We start from the raw sequence: 24,725 nt of genomic DNA, 5'->3' as shown, positions 1-24,725 counted from the left end.
GCATAGGCTAAGGAAACTAAAAATTTTTTTCATAAGTAGTATGAGAACGTACTAACCCCAGAAGATTGTTAAAACAGGATAAAACAGAAGCATTGCAATAACCCCTCTTAGATGAAAAGAGCAACTACCTAGCTCCCCCAAAATCATGCTAGAAGCCTAATCTCTACTATAAATTTTTTATCCTGGACTATCTTACTTCAAAAGAGGTCTTATTTCTATTTCAGTTATTTTTCAAAAACCTGCCATTTCTCATTGCAATTCTGAAAATATCTACCAGGTAAAATATTTTGGCAAAAACTTTAGCTCAGTCTTCTAGATTTATACAGTGGGAACTGGCAGTGTGATTAATGGTTTGGTCATTAGATCAATGACGAGTAAAGGAAATGCTATATTAAAAAATTTTGTAATGGTAAACAATAAATACAATTAAAAGGTTCAAAGGAAAGTAAGATACACAACTACATTCTAGTAGTATGATCTTTGTCCCATGCTGTTTTATTAATACATAACTGAGTAAAAACTCATGTCAGAAAATTATATTTCTACCATTCATGGCAATACATTACTATGTACACATTCACAAAAACCATGAATGAATTATGGTTAATGTAAGAAAGAAATACTATAAATAAATTAATAAATGTTTGAGAGCTCCCAATCACTAAACTTCCCATAATAAGCCAATTACTATTTGGTATGAATTTTCCTTGAGTTGCCCCTTAAGCTAATTTTAAAGAAAGACAAAATGAAAATTCATACAGAGAAATGTGATGATTAAATAACTAATATTAGTGACAATAATATATGCTATAATCAATACACAAAGCTAAAAAAAAAAGAAGAAAGAAAAATCCCTAGCCCTAATTAAAATAGTCAATTTGTGATTATCCAAGTTATGGATCATTTTAAGCCAGTTTCTCCTTACATCAATAACGCTCCTGGTCACCTAGCCATTTCATCAATTAATGAGCATTTATGAAATGTGAATTAATTTTAATACCAGATTAAACAAAATAGAAGGAAATTTCACAATAATATACAATACAGGTCAAATAACAGAGAAGTGTTTTTTCAATTATCTACTCCACTGTTTCCTTTTCATTAACACAACTAATCAAGTATTTACCTCATAATCAAATACTCTTGTTACTTACCTATTGAAAAGCAAAACAGTGAGGTGAAGCATAACCTCATTGCTACTTGACACAGATGGTTTCATAGTTTGAATGTATCTAAGGGCTAGTTTATGTTCACCTTGGCACATGAAGGCCTGAATAATCTTTGTATGTTGCCATGTCATAGACTTGATTGTAGCTGGATGAAATAAGAGATCCAAAGCACTCTGTCAAAATGACACAAAAATAGTCCTCTTAATTTAATATATTCAAGATAATCAAGAACATTGTTTCAAAAGAAATACTATGTAAATATTAAAAGTAAATGAAGTAGTTAATCTTAATAAATCTTTAAGAAATAAAGGGCTACTAGGTGACAATGGGAAATGTAAATTATTTGCATTCTCCCAAATTAGTTTATTCTCCCCATTAGATAAATTGTAATGAATCCAGCTTAAATAAGCCTGTAACATTTGCTAAATGTTTCAACAATCCATCCTGTCCTTTACTGAGGAAGTTAACATTTTAGCTTTCACAAGTTAAATAAGTACCACGATCTCTAAATGAATAGAACATCTAATCCCTAATCAAATAATATATTGGGGGGGGGGGGGTGCGCTCTAGTGCCTCCTAGAGATATTTTTAAAATCTAAATTAAGCAATTAATCTATAGTCATTCATCACTGAATGTCAACCACCCATCTAGGTTTTCTGAGCCATTGCTACAAGCCAAAAATCCTCTTAAAGAAAAAGTTGAAGGGGAGTATAATCAATTTTTCATGATTGATTTCAATCAATATTGAAAGAAAACCTAGTGAATTTCTACCTGTCGGTATTCCAGTAATTATCAATAAAAGCAGTTTATCATATTGCAATCTGTTTAGTAATTGTGTCTAATTTCCTAGAAATTTAATTTCAGATAACCCAAAGGAAGAAAATTATATGCTTACCTCATAGTCATTATGATCTATAAGCCAAAAACCTTGAATAAGCTTAACTAGGCCCCAAGGGATTGCAAAGGCAGTTGGAAACGATTCAACTGAAGTATCTGTCTTATTTGGAAAAGAATATATGATATCAAGCAGCAAATAAATGGTCTTAAAAACATTTGATTAAGGCTAAGAACATAAAAAATGGAAATTTCCTACAATTCCTTAATTTGGCTATAAACAGGAAGCAGTACCATACAGACTTAAAAGGGACCTCCTTTTTAAGGAATTGTTTTTATTGCTTCAGAAATCCATCACAGTATATCTAAAGTCAATCAGTGATCTTATCAGGAGTATCTGGATATTAATGCTTTAAATGTCTTGTCTCTCCTCCTTTTTCCTCATTAGTATGGATTATTAAAATAGAGGAGCTCAAAAGGAGCATAGACTAAGATACTGTCTTCCTGATGTTAGCTTGTTTAAGAAATGTAATAAAAGGGCAGCTGGGTAGCTCAGTGGATTGAGAGTCAGGCCTAGAGAATGGAGGTCCTAGGTTCAAATCTGGCCTCAGACACTTCCCAGCTGTGTGACCCTGGGCAAGTCACTTGACCCCTATTGCCTAGCCCTTACCACTCCTCTGCCTTGGAGCCAATACACAGTATTGACTCCAAGATGGAAGGTAAGGGTTTAAAAAAAAATGTAATAAAGAAAAATGTGTCAAATTCTTGTTACCCAGTTAAGCAGTGCTAACTAAATTTGAAGACTTCCCTTACTAAGCTAATAAGCTTAAACACAATATACAAACAAGTTCTTGAAGTCATTCTAGCTCAATTTCTTATATAAATGTGTCATTTCATGTGTCATGCTTAAAACAAAGTTATTTATCTATAATATTTAATAATATTAAAAGGATACAATAGCATGTTTATTTGTTTCATCAATGTTTTCCAGAAGATATACATCAAGAAGTGCCTATAAAATAAAGAATTAAATTTTAGTGTGTATGTCCCAACCATAAATGCTTTTTCTTTCTTCCTAGTGCAATGCTTAGGCACAGGAAATTTAGTCCTCTATCACATGCATGGCTGTGTCAAGAAACTAAAAAATTACTGCAGAAACTTACATGTAGGCTAGCAGGAGGATATTTTCCTGTGCCTCCTTCATCCCGTTGCCATAATTTCTCAATTCGATCTCCTAACTGGGAAAGCATTCCATCAATCATCAAACAGTCAGCGTTCCACTTCCCTCTGAAATGAGGACAACATAAAAGACAGTTAGTTGATCATAACATTCTGGTATACGGGTATGAACAAAATGCCTCAGGAAGACAGAGGTCTAAATCAATTCTTTGCCAGAGCCAGGGCTGAGACTCCAAATATCCAAGGGGAAGGAAATTCTAGATACAGGGTCCACATTTTCTCCAGCTAAGCAATAAGCATTCAGGGTGGAAAAGAACTTTTGGTGAATTTAGTCAATGAAAGTAATGCCTGAAGTCACATGTTCTTAGATTTATAAATCTCAAGAAATTCCCTATACATCACAGAAATAAGACCTTTATAGAAAAATCTAAAAATATTTTTCTGCTCATTTGCTGTTTCTCTTCTAATTTTAACAGAAGAGGTTTTATTTCTGCAGTAACATTAATTTTATATAATTTTAATTTACCCATTTTATCTTCTGGGAGCTTCCCTTTCCCTTTTTTGGACAGGAACTCTTTTATCCATAGATGTGAATTTATTATTTAATTTATGTATATTATATAATTTATTCCTAGATCCTCCTAACTTGCTCATCATGTTCATCTTTGTTTGGAGCTTATGTTAGTATACAATGTATGTTGGTCAGTATCTAGAGTTCTTGCTACACTGCTTTTTAATTTTCCAAGGAATTTTTGTTTGAAATTAAGTCTTTCCCCCAGTAACTGCTGTAGGCTTTGAGTTTTTTGAACACTATGCAAAATGAGATCATTTGCTTCAGTATATTGTGTATCTAATCATTCCACTAATTTACCTTTTTATTTCTTAACTAATGCCAAATTGTTTTGATGATTACTGCTTTGTAATAGCTTGAGATTTGGCATTGCTAGACATTCCTCCTACTTGAAATTATTCTTCCAGATTCAATAAACATGTATTAGGTACTTACTAAGTACTAGGTACTGTATTACGTGCCAAAGACACAAAAAGGGGCAAAAGATAGTCTCTGCCCTCATGGATCTTATAATCTAATGATAGAACTGGATAAATTTCATTAAATTTTCTAGCTTTTTAAAATAATCACTTGGTTTGATTGATATGGCACTAAACAAATAAATTTATAGTCTTGTCATTTTAATTACATAAGACCTGACTACCCAGAGGCAGTTAAAATTTCTCCCATTATGTAGATGTTAATTATTTGTGAAAAATTTTTTGTTATATTCATATAGTTTCTGTATGTCTAGGCAGACAAACTCCCAAATATATCTTAATACATTCTGCAATCCTGCTGGGTTTTGTTGCCAACATATAGAAATGCTCATAATTTATGTGGTTTATTTTTTACCATGCAATTATGCTAAGAAACTGCTTTATTAATTTTAAAAATTGGTCATAGTATCACTTAAGCAAACTATCATGCCATCTGCAAAATGAGGTTATTTTATCTCCTTTTTGCCTATGTATATTTCCTCATTTTCTTTTTCTCACCTTATCTCTATAGCTAGCCATTTCTAGCACTATATCAAATAGTAATGATGATAAGAGACACTTGTTTCACCCAATTCCATGAGAAAGGCCTCTATTTGTCCCCATAATCAATAATACTAGATATTGGTTTAGATATGAACTCACGTATCATGTTAAGGAAAAAAAATACATTTATTCTTATACATTCTGGTGTGTGTTTGTTTTTTAATAGGAATACATATCTTCTCAAAAGTTTCTTCAGCATCTTAAAAAACATCACATGATTTTTTTGTTCCTATTAACATACTCTATATTATGTTAATAGTTTTCCTACCCTGGTATAAACTGATCATCATAGTATATTATCTTTGCTAAATATTTTAAATTTTGGCATCACTATTTATTACATATATTGATCGATAGTTTTCTTTCTTTTTTGTTGTTGTTTTTAAATTTCTTTTAAGACATTTGATTTTACCAATTACATGTGATAACAATTTTCCACATTAGTTTTCTGAAGTTATATGATCCAAATTCTCTCTCTCCCTCAGAGATGGTAATTTGAACTACACTTAATATGTATTATCATGCAGAGCACATTCTTTATAGTTCATTTTTGTAAGAGAACATTCAGAAAAAACCAAAACCCCCTAATAAAAACCCAAATAAAGGATGGAAAATCACATTCTTTGATCTGTATTCCAACTCCAAACTTCATCCTTTGGAGGATAGCATTCTTTTACATGAGTCCCTCAGAATTGTCTTGGATCACTATATTGCTGTTAGTAGCAAAGTCTGTCACATTTGATCATTCCACAATATTTCAGTTACTGTGTATAATGTTCTCCTTGTTCTGCTTATTTCACTCTGAATGAGTTCAAAAAATTCTTTCCAGTTCTTTCTGAAAAAATACTGTTCATCATTTCTTCCAGCACAATATAGTATTCCATCACCATCATACACCACAATTTGTCCAGCCATTCCATCTTTCGTATCAAGATCATATTTGTGCTGTAGGAAGAATTTGGTAGGATCTCTTCTATTTTTTTTTCAGTTAATGTAATATTAACTTTCTTTTATTGTTTGATAAAATTTGCTTTCAAATCCATCTGATCTGGGATTTTTTACTTGTTTGGAAGCTCATTTCTGGGATAGGGAAACACTAGATAATTTTGTTACTACCCGGTTAAATAAATTAAAACAACAACAACAAACTCTTACCTTCCACCTTAGAATCAATAACATATATAGGTTCCAAGGCAGAAGAGCAGCAAGGGAGATAAGCAATGAGGGTTAAGTGACTTGCCCAAGGTGACAAAGACTAGGAAGTATCCGAGATCATATTTGAACCCAGGACCTCCCCTCTTCAGGTCTGCTCTCAATCTACTGAGCCATCTAGATGCCCCCTACTTGGTTAAATTTAATAGATGAACATTACTAATTTTTAAAGTAGTTTCAAAAATTTTCCATTTTAAAATGCTAGTATGTGTTTTTTTTTAAGTTTTTATCCTTCATTTCCTCTTCTTTTTTGATATGGTAGCTGCTAAAGTAGGCTAAAAAGGACTTCACTTAAAATCATACATCTTGTAAACAAAACCCACAAATTATTCATCATAGTAATCAAATTCTTCTGGTCTTTGTAGAATGAAATATTAGATACAGTCACATTCTAAAATGGGAATTCTGACCATATTAGCCCAATAGACCAAAGCCCAATCCTCTTTCTATTGCATAGATAATATTATATTTAAATTATTTAATAATTTAATTTAATATTGATTATTTAAGATTTTAATAATAATATAAAATAACAATTTAATAAACTAAAATAAAAATTATTTAATAATTAAAATTTAATGCTATTTATATAATAGAAAGAGGATTGAGCTATGGTTCAGGACAGAAGACCGGATTCTATCCCTTCTTGTCTTGTCATTTCAGCACATACTTTGTGGCAGGTACTGTGCTAGGCACCAGAGATATAAATACAATAAATGAAATAATTCCTACGTAAGAAATATAAATTAAAATATATGCAATAAGAATATAAGCTAATATAGACATATAGGCACATACATACACATGTATATGGTCTCTCTCCCTCGCCCTCTCCCACTCCCAGCCACCAACAAAATAAAACAAGTTTGGAAGGGAGAAAACTGGAAACTGGAAAAATGGGGCAAAAGGAAATAGTAGTTGGCAGGCAAAGGAAAGGGAACACACCATTAAGATGTATAGCCTTCAGCAAATTATTTACTCTATAAAACAAAAAAAGAGCTGGAATTTAAAGATTCTAACTCCATAACTATTAGTACTGGCAGTAAAATAAAAATCTTTCCCCAGAAACATGTTTAAACAGTAGTATTTATCAGTATTTCCTGAATCATGGGGGCAGCTAAGTGGCACAATGGAATGAGAACCAGGCCTAGAGATGGGAGGACTGAGATTCAAATATGACCTCAGACATTTTCTATCTATATGACCCTGGGCAAATCACTTAGCCACCACTGCCTAGTCCTTACCATTCTTTAGCCTTAGAAATAATAATACAGTATTAATTTTAGGATGGAAGATTTTTTGTTTTTAAAGAAAGAAAATTTTCCTGATTGCAAAGTACCTTGCAAGACGCTGAAGCTTCTGTCGACGACTAGTGTAGTAGCTCTGAATTACAGGGTAGTTGTACCATAATCTTGACAACTGCATAGGATCATCTACATATTTTTTAAAAATAGTTTTAAAAAAAGTTAATGTTTCTACAAAATTCAAACGATAGGTATTTTCTACAACATTCATCTAACATTTTTACTAAAAGTTTTACCTCATGCATTTCATAGATCATTTTAAGGAAAAAGGGAATACAGTAATTACTTTTCAATGTAAATATCTAAAGAAATTAAATCTATCATGAAAACTTATAGAATAACTTATTTTAAACACTATAAATCTGGTATTCTTTAAAATGGTTCCATAACCCATTAATATTTCAATTTGCATAATTTAAGATTTGAAACAAATGGCGGAAACTACTAATTATGAATATATTTAGCAATAAAAGCATTTAGCAATATGAATACAAATTTACATGTTATTAGAATATGGGGAAGGTTGACAGGGGTGGGGGTGGGGAGAAAAGGATTAGTAAGTACAATGTAATGGAAAACTGGGAAACTTGTCAACAGCACTTGAAAAACCTGTTAAGAAAACGCTAATAGCATAGCTCTACATTAGTATCTATCTTGCAGAGAATATTTTCATTTTACTTTTAAGTAAAAAGGTTAACAACCTTGAATAATAAACCATAAAGGCATTCAATCATAGGTATATAGATTTCATCACCTAAGTTCAACCCCTCATTTTGTAGATTAAAAAAAAAAAACTTAGTCCAAGAAAGGTTCAGTGATTCACCCAAGATCACCTGGCTAGTATGTGGCAGAGAGTTTACAGATTTGCCAATACTAGTGACTGTATATAGGAACTCTTAATGAAGAGATAAACAGGTTAAAATCTTTTAAAAGAGCCTACATTATTTACCCTAAATTATTATAATGATGATATTGGTACTTCAACCTTTAAAAAAGAGGTTTTTCCCATACCAACCTTGAGGGAGCCAGTACATGTATTTTTACATATTTAACAACTAAGGAAACATTCAAAGATGTTAAGTGACTTGTCTAGGAGTAACACACCAAGCAATTATCAGAGCCAAGATTTGAACTAGGACACTTTACACTATCCTGTATTATTTCCTAAAAGACAATTCACTTGGTATTAATTTTCAAAATCCACTTTTTCTCTGTAAGAACATATTATTTAAACAAATAGTTCAAGTTAATATATTACATGCTGCATGAATTACCTAAAACATTCATAAATTTATTGATAATAAATAAATAACTATCCAAAAAATATCTTACCTAAACCTTCTGGTAGGAGACCAGAACGAGAAAACCAAAGAACCACTTGTGCATATTGAGAGATAAGGTTAGTAACCATCTGCTTATTGGTTAAATCCACCAGACCTGTAAAGATAGGTTCATTTGAATGAAATACTTATTTAGTGGTTAATATAATTGGTCATGCTAAATTTCTCAAATACACATTAACTGGTTAAACCCTTTTGGAAACAAAACAAAACAATTTCAGCAACATATATTTTACCAGGAATGTGATAAAGATAAAATACGTTAAAAAAAAAGAAAGACAAAAGTCCTAAATCAGTGAAGCCAGTCATAGACAAACACTTTAATAATAAAACATCATTTAATATCTAGGACATGGGAAATCAATTAACTCCTACAAAAAGCAACTCCTCTAAATAGATGTTCATGCTGAGAGAAAAGATGAATATGATGTATACACCAAAACATGGAAAGCCTTTTTACATGACTCCATGTGAAGTAAACAGTCAAGGAAAAAAGTATCAAGACTATATATAGCTAGCAGTACAAATGGGAAAATGATCTTCTCCAAAAATTCAAAAGCATATATTGCAGAAATATAAGAAATAAACACAACTAAAAAGATAAGAAAAAGACCTCATATTTCACTGCTTTTTCAGAGCAACTAAGTTTAACCTAAATGGAATACTATAAATATTCTCAAGACTTTTTTCTAGGGGTTGTTCAATTTTGCCAAACAACTTCTCTTCCTCTTCTTTCTTTTATTTTTCTTTAAGTTTATTTGTTATTAGAAGAGATGACTGTGGGAGGGGGAGGAAGGAGTGATACAGGGAGAAATGAAAGGCATCAATAAAAATAGATTGGGTAAAAAAGGTATGAGAAAGGGAAAGAGGTACATCTGGATATTTAGGCTATGTGGGGAACTCGATTCCTTTCACTGTCACAAAAACTAACATATCTTATGAGATGGTCTTTGAAAAGTACTGTGGCTGAAAAATTTATGACCCCACAGTCAACTTGTGGGTTAAATCACTCCAAATTTAAGTAAACCACTTTTTAAATAGATAGCATAACACCTGACGGTTTCTAGTGTGTTAGGACCTCCTAGAGGCAATAATAATATCTCTGAGAATAGCCTTTTAAGAATGGAAGATCAATTCCAAGCTATGATGAGGCTTTTGTTTTTTTTTTTAATGTACTAGCTATAAAGTCAGACTGTTTGTAGCCTTGTTATTTATAGCTATTTTTATTATGTATTAGAAACAAGGTTAACTTCTAAATACATCTACATATTAATAAAAATGAAAACAGTCTTAAAAAAAATCCTAACTAAACTTACTAATTTAGAAGTCTTCCAATGTCACTTTCTCCTTTAACAATTCAATCATATTCTAATAGAAGTCAACATGAATAAAACTCTTAAAGTTGCCTTTAACTGAGGATATCTAAAGACATCAACCTTTTATTATACTCTTTTAAATACTCATTTAAACCAGTTAATCAAAGGGACATTTTTGTGTGCAATATGCTTAAAATGAAATGTGTAGGATCAATTATGCTGTAATGTATTATGATTTTACCATAGCCAACAATAGTGTTGTAGTAAGCAAAAAATGTTTAGAAAAAAAAATTACATGCTAGAGGTTTTTATCTTCCCTTATAAGTAGACTGCAGTCCTTAATATTAAGAAAGAAAATAAGATCTTTTGCAAGTCAAGATATTACAGTTAAAAAACTTTTCAGAAGAAAAAGTGAACAAACCTCTCTCGGTGAGCTCTTGAGCCTCTGATAAAAAGCAGTTTAAGACTGTGCTAAGGTTGCTAAAAAGCAACTGACAGTGCTGAAGAGACTGGATAGTTTGTGGATCAATGAAATGACAAGAACCATCAAATAATGAAGCACCTATTGAGGTAAAATTGAGGGTAAAAATAACAAAACTGGCATTAGTATGAATCAATAAAGTTGGCAAATTTAAGTATCACAAAGGCGATTTGGCATCAATTTTGATGATGAATGAAAAAAAATCACAATTGTAAAATGTGACCTCTTAAATCTAGTGCTACTAGATAAAAAGGACCATGGATATAAGAGCTGGATGAGATCTCTGAGGTCATTCAGTTCACCTTTTCATTTTACCAATGAGGAAACCCAGGCTCCAGAGTTTAGGTGATTTGTCTAAGTCACACAGCCTTTAAGGAGTATCTGAGATGCAGGTCTTTCTGACTCCAAGTCAGGTAGTCTAAACCCACCACTCTGCTGTTATAAAATAGCTATTCTATCTAGTTTTAATGACATCACTATTTTAATTCTTTTTTTCTGAAGCCATCAATATTTCTGTAACAGGACAATGTTCTCAATCCAGCACTGCCAAATTTGTTAATGGAGGGATGGGAAAGAACAGAATGGACAGCTAATAGATTTAACTTGGAATTCACAAACTGATTCCACATCCAGGTGTTAAAACTAATTCTCTAGGCACCTAGCTCTTTCCTATTCCAATTTGAGAAGTGCTAAGCATTATCCAAGTTGTAACCATAAATGGTTGCAATGACCTAGACCAGTGTTGGCAAAGGACTGGCATGTGTTCAGAACCAGCACTCAGGGAACTGCCCCGCTTCCCCTCTGTCCAGTCCCCCAAATGAGGACTTCCTCCCTCTGCTCTTTGGGGTAATGAGTAGATCTCACAGGCAGCTTGAAATTGCAGTGTAGGCCCGAGAACTTGAAAATATTCACCAATGTTGACCTAGAATTCTATTTAGGTTATACTGAGTCCTTCGACATGTGAGTGTAGTATCAGAGAGAGGGAAGAAAAATCCAGAGAACTCCCCTCCCAGAGAAGACTTTTGGGTTTGGGAATTCATATCAGTAGGCAAAATCTTGAACTAAAGGCATTCTAAGAAGTGGTGCTTCTTTTTGGGTAACAAATGTAGATTTTTAAAAATAGATGCTTCTCAATTTATTACATTTTATTGCTATTCTAAAATAATCTGGTCTTACTTAATACCATTCTAAGATAATGGATGAATTAAATAAAAACTAAAAAACATGGAATATTAATTGTTAATGCACAAGTGTTTAGATAATTTAAATGTTACTACTCAGTATAGCTCTTTTATTTCACAAACTGCATTCCTCCCTCATCAAAACAAAAAGCACCTGAAAAAACTATGGAAAGAATATTATTAATATTATCTTCATGTAAAGAAATCTGGATTAAGTGACTTGCCCAAGGTTACATGGCTAGCAAATAACATTACCCAGATTCTGACCAAGAAGCTCTTCTGAGTTCAAGTCCTTTTCACTACAATATTTTATTTTACTACTCTTAAGTTATAGAGACAAAGTAATATGAACACAACTGTGTAAAAATTGCCAGTTATTCCTTTTGGAAATAAATATAAGTTAAACAGTTTTAACATAAGCCATGGTTAATAAAATGCATTCTTGGAAACTAGTTTCAGGAACTATAGACAATGGAATTATTTTAAGCAAGTTTTTTTTGTTTGTTTGTTTATTTTAATAAAAACCCTCACCTTCCATCTTAGAGTCAACACTGTGTATTGGCTCCAAGGCAGAAGAGTAGTAAGGGCTAGGCAATGGGCGTCAAGTGACTTGTCCAGGGTCACACAGCTGGAAGTGTCTGAGGCCAGATTTGAACCTTGAACCTCCCGTCTCTAGGCCTGGTTCTCTCAATCTACTGAGCTACCCAGCTGACCCCTTAACCACATTTTCACAAAATAAGGGAACTCCTTAAACTATTTAACATATTTTTATAGGTAAATGATGATTAAAATAACTTCTTTAGTAATTTAAACATTTCCTAAGGGACGTAAATTAGATGACCTCTTAGGTCCCTCCTAGAACCCCTACCTTACTACCCTCTATGTACTCTATTCTCTACTACTCTGCAATGCACAGGGATTATAAAGGCAATGATAAAAAATGGACTATGTGCTTACATTATTTTACTAACAAAATCAAATGTTATTAAAACTTGCATTTAAAAGCTAAATGTGCAACATACGAATTGTATTTTCAAACCAGAATCTAAATTCTACGCCAATTCCAGGCTTGAGAATACTTACATATTCGATCAAATTCTTCTTTTGTAAAAACCACTTTATTCCATGTCCACTCAAGAACGAAGCGCAAATTAGCAGCAGAACTCGGTTGCTCTTATTTAAAAAAAAGGGGGGGGGAGGGGGGGAAACTATTAATATATTTCTTCAAAAATACAAATATAATTGACCATATCAACAACCAAACCAACAGTAATCACATGATTATCTCAATAGATGCAGAAAAAGCCTTTGACAATACAATACTCTGTTCCTATTGAAAACACTAGAAAGTATAGGAATAGATAGGCCTTTCTTAAAATAATAAACAGTATACTTAAAACCATCAGCAAACATCATCTGCAATGGGGATAAGTTAGAAGCCATGTCAATAAGATCAGGAGTGAAGCACGGATGGCCCATTATCATCTCTATTATTTAACATTGTACTAGAAACTATCAGTAGCAATTAGAGAAGAAAAAGAAATTGGAGGGATTAACAGGCAACGAGGAAACAACTATCACTTTTTTTTTTTAATCCCCTTCCCTTCCATCTTGGAACCAATATAAGGGCTAGGCAATGGTGGTTAAGTGACTTGCCAAGGGTCACACAAGCTGAGAAGTGTCTGAAGCCAAATTTGGACTTAGGACCTCCCATCTCTAGTCCCGGCTTTCAATCCACTGAGCTACCCAGCTGTCCCCCAACTATTACTCTTTGCAGATGATATGATGGTCTACTTAAAGAATTCTAGAGAATTAACTAAAAAGCTAGTAGAAAAACTACTTTAGCAAAGTTGCAGATTATAAACCCACATAAATCATTAGCATTTCTATAGATTTCCAACACAACTCAGAAGCAAGAGTTAGAAAGAGAAATTCCATTTAAAATCACCCTAGACAGAGAGCAACTGGGTGGCCCAGTGGATTGAGTCAGACCTAGAGTTAGGAGGTTCTGGGTTCAAATCTCACCTCAGACACTTCCTCGCTGTGTGACCCTGGGCAACTTACTTAACCCCCATTGTCTAGCCCTTACTGCTCTTCTGCCTTGGAACCAATATACACTATTGAATCTAAGATGGAAGGTAGGGGCATAAAAAATAAATAAAATCATCCTAGACAATATAAAATATTTAGGAATCTATTTGCCAAGACAAACACAGGAATTATATGAACACAACTACAAAACACTTTTCCACACAATTAAAACTAGATCTAAATAATTAGAAAAATAATAATTGCTCATGAGCAGGAAGGGTTAACCCTAACCCTAAATATAATAAAAACGACAATCCTACTCAAATTAATTTACTTATTTAGTGCCATACCAAAAAACTTTTTTATTGAATTAGAAAAAACATCAAAGTTCAACTGGAAGAACAAAACACTGAGAATATCAAAGGAACTAATGAAAAAAATGTGAAGGATGGAGGTCTAGCAGTACCAGATCTTGAACTGTACTATAAAACAGTGGTCATCAAAACAATATGGTGCTGGCTAAGAGACAGAAGGATCAATGGAATAGACTTGGGGTAAAAAACCTCAGCAAGATAGTGTACAATAAACCCCCAAATCTCAGCTTTTGGGACAAAAACTGCTAGGAAAATTGGAAAACAATATGGGAGACTAGGTTTATATTAACATCTCTCATCCTATATGAAGGCAAATGACTTAAATATAAAGAAGGAAACTAATAAGTAAATTAGATGAACATAGAATAGTAGACCTGTCAGATTTATGGGAAAGGAAAGATTTTCAGACCAAGCAAGAGAGAGAATATTACAAAATGTAAAGTGAATAATTTTGATTACACTAAATTTAAAGAGTTTGTACAAACAAAACCAAATGCAACCAAAATTAGAAGGGAAGCGACAAATTGGGGAAAAAATCTTTATAATATAAACCTCTGACAAAGGTCTAATTTCTCAAATCTACAAGGAGCTAAATCAATTGTACAAAAAATCAAGACATTCCCCAGTTGATAAATGAGCAAGGGACATGAATAGGTAGTTTTCAAATAAAGAAACCAGAACTCTAAATAAGCACAAGAAGCGCCCTAAATCTCTCATACTTAGATATAAATGCAAATCAAAACAACTCTGAGGTACCATCTCACAACTAGCAAATTGGCCAATATGACGGCAAAAGAAAATAATAAATGTTGGAGGGGATGTGGCAAAATTGGCATACTAATGCATTGCTGGTGGGGTTGTGAATTGATTCAACCATTCTGGAAGGCAATTTGGAACGATGCCTAAAGGTCTTTAAAAGACTGTGCCCTTTGATCCAGCCATAGCACTGCTGGGTTTATACCAGATAATAAGATATAATATAATAAGAGATAATAAGGAAAAAGACTTTTACAAAAATATTTATAGCTGCGCTCTTTGTGGTGGCAAAAAACTGGAAAATGAGGGAATGCCCTTCAACTGGGGAATGGCTGAACAAATTGTGGTATCTGTTGGTGATGGAATACTATTCTGCTCAAAGGAATAATGAACTGGAGGAATTCCATGTAAACTGGAAAGACCTCCAGGAATTGATGTGGAGTGAAAGAAGTAGAACCAGGAGAACATTGTACACAGAGACTGATACACTGTGGAACAATTGAATATAACAGACTACTCTACTAGCAGCAATGTAATGGTCCAGGACAATTCTGAGGGACTTATGAGAAAGATGCTATCCACATCCAGAGAAAGAACTGTGGGAGCAGAAATGCAGAAGAAAAACATATGATTGATCACGTGGTTTGATGGTGATATGATTGGGGATGTTCACTTTAAATGATTGCTCTATTATTACAAACAGTAATAATATGGAAATAGATTTTGAACAATGACATGTTTAAAACCCAATGAAACTACTCATTGGCTCTGGGAGTGAGGAGGGAAAGAACATAAATCATGTGACCATGGGAAAATATTCTAAATTAATTAATTATATAAATAAATTTAAAATAAAAAACTGCAAGGCAAAAATAAAGTAAAATAAAATACAAAGAGAACATTAATTTCCTGGAGTAAAAAGCTTTACCTTCTGTTGTCCATCTTTTAATGCATCCAGTTAGGAGTCCTAAGGAACTTGTCTGAACTGCTGCAGACAATATAGCTTCTAACTGTTCTTCCTAAAATAATTTTTTTAAAAAAAAAGAGAGGATGTTGAAATTAATGAGAAAGGTTAAAATGCCCAGTTTTAAATTCAACAATTTAGGGTAATTTGCTTATCAATGGTATTAAGTCCATCAAAACTCACTAAACATTGACAATAGATAAGGAACACCCAAGTTCTAGATGGATTTACAGATTTCTAGATTTCTTCTAGCCCTAAATCACTCATCCCTTAAGGCCCAGAATAAATTACGGGACCAAACATGTTTTCTTCCAAGTCTTGTCCCTACCACTTTTTAAAAGTAAATAGAAGAGGAGACAACTGGGTAGTACAGTGGACTGAGAGCCAGGCCTAGAGACAGAGGGTCCTAGTTTCAAGCCTCAGATACTTCCTAGCTGTGTAACCCTGGACAAGTCACTTAACTCCTATTGCCTAGCCTTTATCACTCTTCTGCTTTGGAATAAATAGTATTGATTCTAGGGTGGAAGGTAAGGTTTAAAAAAGAAAAAAAAATTAAATAGAAGATATAAAGGAACTTCAAATATCATGTTCCACAGAATTGTTCTAATGGTCACTATTTGAGTATTGGATATTTAGTAACTTATGACTAGGAATTAAACAGCTGAGAGTTGTATATCTGGTATCATTTTATGTCTGTCACAAATTTTTCAAAACATAATATTAATTAACCTGACTTTAACTCTAAGCTATTATCTTTTTAAGATGTTTCCATTTTAATCTTTCAGTCAAGTATCTCTATTATTATTTTTATACGAAATAGTTTTCTAAAAGTCCAACTACAAAATGAACACAAATGGGATCTCAGAACTGAGCACTAGAATACCTTTTAGACATAAATCGTCATGTGAAAAATGACATGAATTAAAAATACTATAGTAGCAGGAAAGAACAAAATTGAGACTCCTAAACAATTTAAGATTTTCTTTAAAGTAAAATACTTAGTATTAATAATACTTCTTTTGCACAAACAAAATCTTTAAAACTAGGATAAAAGAGCTTGCTGTGAGGGAAAGGGAGGGAATTTGAGGGAATTTGATAAGGTAACTAAAATAACAAACAAAATAGAAAAGTTGATATCCTAGGAAAAGAACCCCTTCTCAAGCAAAGCAAAAGTTTTCTATCCAGAGGCAGCAAGCAGGAGCAGAGGGTCCCTCTGAAAAAAGTCAGAGGATGGGAGCAACTAGGTAGCATAGGGGATAGAACACCAAAAAAAGCAGGCAGTACTCCTGGAGAGCAGGAATTTATTTCAGTGCCCAACACATTCCTGGCTTGACTGATTTTAAGGTGGGGGAGACAGGTTGGATCTTTGATGGAAAAGGTATAGGGAGAATCCAATGAGAAAATACATTCTATTGGTGCAATTTGGCAACTGTTTTGCTTCTTTTGGTTGCCTATGCTACTGAGATTTTTAACAAGTTGCCAGGCACAAACCCTAGGTTAGAATTGGGATGTGAAACCAGGTCTTCCTGATTTAGACTTGAACACTAGACTACCAGCTCTTTCCTAAGAGTAAATTATAATTTCCCACATTCTGCTGCTCATTAAATTAATTCCCATTAAGAAATGTCATACTCACTGCAAAGAGAATACTTAAATATTTTATACTGAACCGAAAACATTTAAAAATTTTATTTATATTCTATCTACTTAATTATAAATATATTAGATAATTCAAACCAGAAAGTGCTTTTTCCAAAAATGTTTTGGGAAATAGCAAGTCATACCTTTTACTGCATGAGAAGCTGTTAGATGCAAAAAAAGAGAAACAAAAGATAAAAGAATACAGACATTTTAATAACCTCACCTGACTTAAGCTGGAAGGTTGTACATCAATAAGTCTTGGAGAAAGGAGGCCAGCCACAAGACATCTATTATAATTATCAGGAATGGCTTCATTCAAAGAAGGTCCTGATTTCTTTAAAAAGGTCAAGGTCTGAAATAGTGATTTTTAATAGGTTCTTAAATAATTATTCACTTTAAGTAACTTGGTTAACAATCATTTTAAGTAATCCAAAAGATGGCAAATTAACCACTATCATAATTACTCAAATGAGCTAAAATTAATTTGTTTATCATTTTGAATATAATTCTCCAGATGTTCTCACTAATGAGAGAATTCAATGATGCAGAGGAGAATCCATTTGTCTTTCTCAGTTAAGGCATTCATTAATTAATTACCTCAGTGAGCCTATTAATTTTATGTTCCCTTGACATTTCATTAATAGTGTATGACCAATCAATTTTTTTCTAGCCATACACTTTCTGCAGATATGTCTTGTAGTGCTCTTCCTGGACACTTATTTTTTTTTTTTTGAGGTAGAATACTATATATATATATTGTCAGACATTGTTGATTGTTGATGTTGAACTTTTTTCTCATTCTTTTTTTTAAAATATATTTTATTTGATCATTTCCAAGCATTATTCATTAAAGACATAGATCATTTTCTTTTCTTCCCCCCCACCCCCCATAGCCGACGCGTAAATCCACTGGGCATTACATGTTTTCTTGATTTGAACCCATTGCTTTGTTGATAATATTTGCATTAGAGTGTTCATTTAGAGTCTCTCCTCTGTCATGTCCCCTCAACCGCTGTATTCAGGCAGTTGCTTTTCCTCGGTGTTTCCACTCCCATAGTTTATCCTTTGCTTATGAATAGTGTTTTTTTCTCCTAGATCCCTGCAAATTGTTCAGGGACATTACACCGCCACTAATGGAGAAGTCCATTACGTTCGATTATACCACAGTGTATTAGTCTCTGTGTACAATCCTGAACACTTATTTTTAATATATTGCAGCCTGTTAAGAATCTTGTGTGATTTTTGCATACCTATCGGAGATAACTTGTAAAGAGGAACTTTCTTCAAGGATACAAAATTTTCTGAATTTTCAGTCACCAAACAACGAGCACTGAGGATCCCTATATTCTCTATCAGTTTTAGCCAGTTATATGATTAAAAATAAGCAATTTTCAATTCTTTTCTTGAAAAGTATTTGTTTACATTCATTAGACCACTTAAGCATTGAGGAATGGATCTTAAGTCTTAAACATTTAAATCAGTTACTTATATATCTTCTATGTCAATTTATCAAAAACACCTGTAGATTCTCCCTTCCCACTAAACAGCAAATTCTCTTATACTAGTTGCTAAGATTTTGTTCCTGAATTTAATTTCGCTTAATTACGAATTATCTTTCTTTGGATATGGATGTACACAGAGACAGATACACTGTGGCACAATCGAATGTAATAAGACTTCTTTACTGCAATGATCCAGGACAATTCTGAGGGGCTTAAGAGAAAGACCACTATCCACATCCAGAGAAAGAACTGTGGGAGCAGAAACATAGAAGACATTTCCTTGATCACATGGTTCGATGGGCATATGATTGGGGATGTAGACTCTAAACAATCCCTCTAGTACAAATATTAAAATGGAAATAGGTCTTGATCAATGACACGTAAAACCCAGTGGAATTGCTCATTGGCTCTGGGAGTAGGGGAGAGAGGAGAGGGGAAGAATATTAATTATGTAATCATTGGAAACATTCTAAATTAATTAATTAAATGAACTTAAAAAAAAAGAATGATCTTTTATGATCACCTTTATTTCCATCTCTTAACTAGATGACTTTTGAGCTGCCTTTCAGCTTCTAATTGTTCCAAATCTATTTGGTTAAGAATCTTCCTCTCATACCAACAGCATGGAAATGGGTTCGAATCAAGAACACTTGTGATACCCAGTGGAATCGCGCGTTGCCTATGGGATGGGGGGGAGGGGGGGAGAGATTGGGAATGATCTTTGTCTCCAATGAATAATGCTCGAAAATGACCAAATAAAATGTTAAAAAAAAAAAAATCTTCCTCTCATGGGGCAGTGAGGTAGCACAATGGACAAACATTGGGAAGACCTGACTTCAGCTCTCAACTCAGACACTTGCTAGCTTTGTGACCTTGGGCTAGTCATGAGCTCTTACTACTCTTTTAAGAATTGTAGAAGGTAAGAATTAAAAAAAATCCCCCCTCCAGCCATTGTAATGAAAGATAACAATATAGATCTCTCTTTTTTTAAGTTGACATGACCTTAAATATTCAAGTCACATATTCATTGAGTTTACTGTGGCATATGCTGGAAGATTCTGGTCTGTAACTAATTTTCTAACAGGATGCTTTCTGATTTGTCTAAAAGATACAGTCAAATAGGGATTTCTTCCTCCTTAAACTGGGCTATTTCTTCCATTGAATTACTTTTTGGTAATATATTCAACACATAGTCATAGCAGCACTTTTCTTTTGGCAAGAAAAGGTAACAAATTGGAGACCAAAATCCATCAGCTGGGGAATGGATAAACAAACTGTAGTACTCGTAACTGTAATGAAATATTGTTATGGTTCAGTTATTTAATATTGTCGCATGCTTCACAAACACATTTGGTATTTTCTTAGCAAAGATACTAGAGTGGTTCTCTAGTATCTTCTAGTACCTTCTCTAGTACCTTCTAGTTCTAGTCCCTTCTCTAGCTCATTTTAGTGATGAGGAAACTGAGTCAAACCTGGTTAAGTGCTTTCCCCAGCATCACAAAGGAAGATTGCATCTGAGGACAGATTTGAAATCAGGAAAATAAGCTCTCCTAACTTCAGATCCAGTGTTCTATCCAATGAATCACATAGGAGACCATAATGGAACATTACTGAACACTAAAGTGAATATGATATATAATATGAAGAATTTTGAGAATTGTGGGAAGCCTTCATGAACTGATGCACAGCAAAGTAAATGGACCTGAGAAAAATATGTATATTACTACAACCATATAAATGTTAAAAATAAAACAAAATGACAGTGAATGGAAGATAATTTTAATGACCAAACATGCCTTATAAAAAGATATAAAAAAATGTGTGTTCCTTCTGGACAAAGGTAAGGGTTATGTGGAACATTACACATATAATCAGATTAGTTAGTTTCCTGAACTACCTTTCTAAAGCCTTTCTTTTTCATCCATTGATGAGGAGAGATATGTAAAAGAAATTAATAAAATTTTATATTAAGCAAGTAGATAAAAAGTATAGTTTCAATTTATGAGTGTAGTTTCTATTTAAGGATAACTGTGGCATAATCAAGAGTAGATTGCATCTGAAGAGATAACTACAAATATTGATTCTCTAATTACTAGCTCTATTACTTATAGACAAGTCTCTTGGCCCTCCCTTTCATACAAACAATAATATTCACATAGCCTGTCTCATGGGGTTGTTCTTTGTAAATTTTATCTCTCTATAAATGTGTACAATTTAAAAAACAATCAGCACAATCATCTATGTAACTAAGAATAACTATATAACTATAACTGAGTGAGAAATGTTAAGTTCATTTCTCCATATTTTGCGCTGAATATTTACCTACCTCCTTCTGAAAGCCAGTGCAAGTCAGGTGAATAATTCCCGAGTTTAACAAACAAGTAGCATCTAAAAAAACAACAAAAATCCATTTTAAAGGTTTAATGAAATTTAATAATAAAACTTAACTTTTTAGAAAACTTATTACCAAATTATCTAAATAAAGATAAAAAAACTGATTTATATACATTTTAAGAGGGGGGAGAAACACAGTAGCTAGGTGGCTCAGTGGATTTGAGGATTCCTATAGACAGAAGTTTCTGGATTTAAAATCTGGCCTGGCTATGTGAATCTGAGAAAGACACTTAACCCCAAATGCCTGGGCCAGTAATGGTGAACCTTTTAGAGATGGAGTGCCAGCCCCTCTCAAGTGCCACGACCCTTCCCCCCACCAAGACTGAGTGCCCATACCACCCCTGACCCCTACCACATGCTGGGTACATCCCACCCCCTCTTACCCCATATAGGGGAGGGAGAAACTGCTCCTATTGGGCTGCTGGGCAGAGGGGTGGGTGAAATGAGGAACATTCTCAGCAATTGTAGAGAGGGGAGGGGATTGGCCTGAGCTCTTTATTCTCTTCCAGCTCTTCTTCCTGTGAGCCCCCAACCTTACCATCTGTGTGCTTCCATTGGGCTGTTGGGTAGAGACAAGGAGGTGAGGCAGCAGCTTCACCCAAATCCCTCTGCCTTTCTAGTAATGAATTCTGGGGGTGGGGAGGAAGGGTGGCTGGGTACCCACAGAGAGCATGCTGCATGCCATCTTTGGCACTCACACCATAGGCTCACCATCACTGGCTTAGGCCAAACTGCTCTTCTGCCTTGGAACCAATACTCAGTATCAATACCAAAATGGAAGGTAAGGGTTTTGAGAAAAGAAAAAGAAAAAAAGAGCATACTAATCTGAGATTATACATGTGAATTTAAACAAGTCACTCAACCATGATGGGCACTTAAGTGTTGAGAGTAAGACAGCTGCTAAGATCTCTTCTATAGTTGTAAATCCATTATTCTATATGAAGTAAATTATCTGAAATACTTCCCCCTATAATTATAAGATGATAGAGTAATAATCATCAATTCCATATAAAATGTACACATCACAACTAGATACTAATTTAGTTCCTTAATTATCCGATTCTCATCGTGATTCAGCGAGGTATGAAAAATGAAATCTGTGAAATACTCATAAAGACAAAGGAAGTTATGATTCAATTGAAAAGAAGTAAACTTATATTTTTTATTTTACAGGGAAATTTTTTCAGGAAAACTTTTCTTTGATAAACCAAGGCATACTTTATACATTTAACTCAGAATTGAATTTTCCAGTAAGCATAGTTGTTAACAAAATACATACCAAAATTGTAAGTACTAGGATTAAAAAACTGCTCAGGTGGTGGGTATGAAGGAGGAACACCTCGATTCAAACTTCTTTCATGTACTGAGATATCCAAAATGCAATTTGGAGAAGTCTTACTCACTACTGAATCCAAGGACCACAGTGCAAAATAAGAGCAATTGTGAAGAAATTCTCCTGGCCTTAAAAATAGTAAGAAAGGAGAAGGCAAAAGTAGTAATTTACTGCCTCATAATCAGAAGACAAAATCAAGGAAAACTTTAAAATCACTTCAAAAGTAGTCTTACCTTAAAGAATCTGGCATTTGTGCATGATACCAACGATTTATATCAAAAAGACCCAAATATGTGGATGGCTTTCCTTGGCCATATGTATTCACCTGCCAGCTAAAGACTGAAACACTGGTGTCAGGAGACAGAACTGGGAAGAGGAGAGAAAAGAACACCACATATAGACACCGAATAAAGTAGTGTTAAAACGCTTATTGATCAAGGTTTAACTTAAGGTATTAGCAACGATTTCCCCCCCACCCCAATCCTCTGTCTACATTGCTCCCACAATAGCTTCCCATAAGCCTAGGTCTGATCACACTTATGCTCCAAAAGCTTCATTGGTCCTTTGTTGCTTAAGATAAAATCATTTCTTCATTAAATTCAAGCTCTAATAAATACTACCTATTTAACTTTAGGCTAAGTTACCAAACCCTCTGGAGTCATCTCCTTATTTTATAAAATGCAGACACTGGGCTAGATGACGCTTTATACTCTTAAATCTAAGCTCCTACTACTACCTCAAAGTTTATATTTTGGTAGACTAGAAAAAAGATGCCATTATTAATAGGAATGAGCAAGGAGCACTGATTTAAGGGGTGGATAATTTTGATTTACAAGTATTAATTATAAGGTAAAAGCTAGGGAAAACCAGAAATTATCAATAAGACAGCTGAAGAAAATACAGGACCAGAAGGAAGCTTAATGGGAAGTATCAACAAAAAGATCACTATCAAGCCAAAAGAGCAAGTAAGAGTAAGAGGCCATAGCCAACTAGGTTATTCTCCCAACTATGGGGTGATTACTGAAGACACCTCATAAATGGTTCCAATTCTCTCTCCTCTCTCTCTCTCTCTCTCTCTCTCTCTCTCTCTCTCTCTCTCTCTCTCTCTACACACACACACACACACACACACACACACACACACACACACACAGAGACGTACGTAGTGTGGTATAGTGGAGAAATGGCGGGAGTCATGGAGACCTAGTTCAATTCCAACTTTGGGCACACAGTTCTCAGCAAATCATTTAAACTTAAAAAGACAAAGATCTGCAATGGCTTTAAGTTAAATAAAATCCCATGGAGAAAATTTCTCTTATATGGCTTGTGGGTTAAAGAAGATTGACAGACCAAGTGGTCTGATCCTATAATTAATCCTCATAATGTTTAATTTTCAGGAGAATTTCTATAATTTATCTTTCAGTCATAAATTTCAAACAAAATACATACTTACTATAATGACATTTTACAAACCTTCATTCATGCTTTCCTCCCTGTCGACATGGCTTCGAAATTTCTCTATGCTCTGGCATCCCAAGAGTTTGGTATTGCTAGTCTGACCTCTCAAAGGAGATATACCCCCTGTGAGGTCTAAGCTATATCTCTCTTCACAGTATTCTAACCCCTGAAACACATATGCACATAAAATTTTAGTTGGTTTTCAAAATCACAAGCAAAGTCATCCTACAGCTAATACTCTTGGGAATACCATCTAAATTATAAAATAAGAAATATTGCTAGAAAAAAATGCCTCATTACAAAAATAGTTATATATATGAATATATATAAACAATAGGAACATTTTTCTACAAACTCAAGAAATGAAAAAGAATTTTTTTGACAAAGTGAATAAAAACATTGCCACTGGGAAAAAAAACTTGTTAAAAAAGCAGAATATAAGTATACTAGATTTAAATAAAAGTTTATATTAAGTCATAATTATTATTAAAGTCAAAGATACACCTGTTTGGGGAGTTTAAAGAGATAGGTCATATGAAGTTCACAAAACTTACTGGCTTCCTTAAACCTGAACTGCTAAAATACAAGTTTAAAGTAGGGGTCTCCAAAGTCTAAATAATTATTATGGAATCCTCCAATCTAGCCAAAATCTGGATGATGGA

General features: G+C 33.7%; 1 protein-coding gene across 7 annotated transcripts in view; it reads right to left on the bottom strand.

Annotated features, from left to right (window-relative positions):
• Positions 1 to 24,725, bottom strand: part of AHCTF1 (AT-hook containing transcription factor 1) — a 110,543-nt gene that overhangs the window by 45,159 nt on the left and 40,659 nt on the right. For all 7 annotated transcript variants that reach the window (XR_008916235.1, XM_056816047.1, XM_056816046.1 and 4 more), the window contains 14 exons: positions 24,079 to 24,229; positions 22,839 to 22,971; positions 22,552 to 22,733; positions 21,205 to 21,266; positions 17,600 to 17,728; positions 15,700 to 15,790; positions 12,694 to 12,783; positions 10,370 to 10,510; positions 8,625 to 8,729; positions 7,328 to 7,421; positions 3,168 to 3,291; positions 2,960 to 3,016; positions 2,066 to 2,212; positions 1,155 to 1,342 (listed from right to left, as the gene is read on the bottom strand). Coding sequence is in view for 6 of the 7 variants with exons in the window: in XM_056816047.1 (XP_056672025.1) it covers positions 1,155 to 1,342; positions 2,066 to 2,212; positions 2,960 to 3,016; positions 3,168 to 3,291; positions 7,328 to 7,421; positions 8,625 to 8,729; positions 10,370 to 10,510; positions 12,694 to 12,783; positions 15,700 to 15,790; positions 17,600 to 17,728; positions 21,205 to 21,266; positions 22,552 to 22,733; positions 22,839 to 22,971; positions 24,079 to 24,229 (1,694 nt within the window). In the remaining variant the exon portion in view is untranslated. The remainder of the gene's footprint in view (positions 1 to 1,154; positions 1,343 to 2,065; positions 2,213 to 2,959; positions 3,017 to 3,167; positions 3,292 to 7,327; positions 7,422 to 8,624; positions 8,730 to 10,369; positions 10,511 to 12,693; positions 12,784 to 15,699; positions 15,791 to 17,599; positions 17,729 to 21,204; positions 21,267 to 22,551; positions 22,734 to 22,838; positions 22,972 to 24,078; positions 24,230 to 24,725) is intronic.

The sequence above is a fragment of the Monodelphis domestica genome, chromosome 2, assembly GCF_027887165.1.
Source record: "Monodelphis domestica isolate mMonDom1 chromosome 2, mMonDom1.pri, whole genome shotgun sequence".
NCBI classification, from domain to species: domain Eukaryota; kingdom Metazoa; phylum Chordata; class Mammalia; order Didelphimorphia; family Didelphidae; genus Monodelphis; species Monodelphis domestica.
This window is presented reverse-complemented; position numbering and strand designations above follow the sequence as displayed.